Source organism: Charadrius vociferus, unplaced genomic scaffold (genome assembly GCF_000708025.1).
Source record: "Charadrius vociferus isolate BGI_N301 unplaced genomic scaffold, ASM70802v2 scaffold550, whole genome shotgun sequence".
NCBI classification, from domain to species: Eukaryota; Metazoa; Chordata; class Aves; order Charadriiformes; family Charadriidae; genus Charadrius; species Charadrius vociferus.
Window position 1 is genome coordinate 336 of NW_009646425.1, and position 986 is coordinate 1,321.

Genomic DNA, 986 nt, shown 5'->3' on the forward strand with positions numbered 1-986 from the left:
GGCGTGACGCTGGGCCGGGGTGGTGCCCAGCACCCCTGGCAACGGGCTCCAGCATGCCCCAAACAGCCAGCGAGCCATGGGCATGCACAGACGCCTCACCTTCCTTCTCCCCCTCCTCCTCCTCCTCTGTGCCCCAGGTAGGCGCTTCAGGGTCGGAGGGGCCCTTTGCCCGACCCTGGGTGGGGGACTGAGAGGGACAGGCTCCCCCCGGTTGTCCCCCCTCTGCCCGGGGCTGACCCCAGATTGGGCAGAGTGGCCGGCGGCCACCTGGCTGGGCTCGGGCAGGGAGGGGACATCGCTGGGCTACAGCCAAGGCACAGCCAGGGTGTCCCCAGATCATCCCTGGGGCATCACCAGGGCATTACTGGACCATCTTGGGGACATCCAGGCACTGGGGGCATCTCTGGGGCACCACGGAGGCATCTCTGGGGCCTCCCCAGGGCATCGCCGGAGCACATCCGGCAGGTTAGGGTGACACTCTCCTCTTTGCAGGGACTTTCGTCAGAGCAACAGGTAAGAGCGGGATGCCCCAGGCTCTGCTGCGCCCGGCGGGGACACCCGTGCCCACGTGGTGGCCCAGGTGCAGGAGCAGGGCTCCCTAAGTACAGCCGGGACAAGCCATCGGTGGCACTGGCCGGGTGCGAGGCCAGTCCCCGGGGTCTCCCACCAGCCCTGCATGACGTGCCACTCGTGGTGGCCCTGAGCGAGGACGCGGAGCCCGGCACCCGTGTGGCCGAGGTGACCGTGTCCTGCAGCAACGTGAGCGGCAGCCCTAATGTCACCCTGCATGGCATTGAGCCCAACCACCCCTTCAACCCCATCGCCATCAGCGCAGACCCTACGACGGCCACCACATTTCGGGCAGAGGTGCGGCTGGGGGACAAGGACCGGGTCAGGAGCCCATGGGCACCCTGCTGAGTGCCGTGTCCCCGCGGCAGGTGACACTGCGTGCCGGTGCAGAGTTTGATGCCAACCAGGTGAACCAG

General features: G+C 68.1%; 1 protein-coding gene across 1 annotated transcript in view; it reads left to right on the forward strand.

Annotated features, from left to right (window-relative positions):
* Positions 1–492: 492 nt before the first annotated feature.
* CDHR4 (cadherin-related family member 4) overlaps positions 493–986 on the forward strand; it is a gene marked incomplete at its 5' end in the record, with an annotated part of 5,658 nt that continues 5,164 nt past the window's right edge. The window contains 1 exon segment of the mRNA XM_009881311.1: positions 493–891. Within this exon segment, the coding sequence (XP_009879613.1) occupies positions 493–891 (399 nt within the window).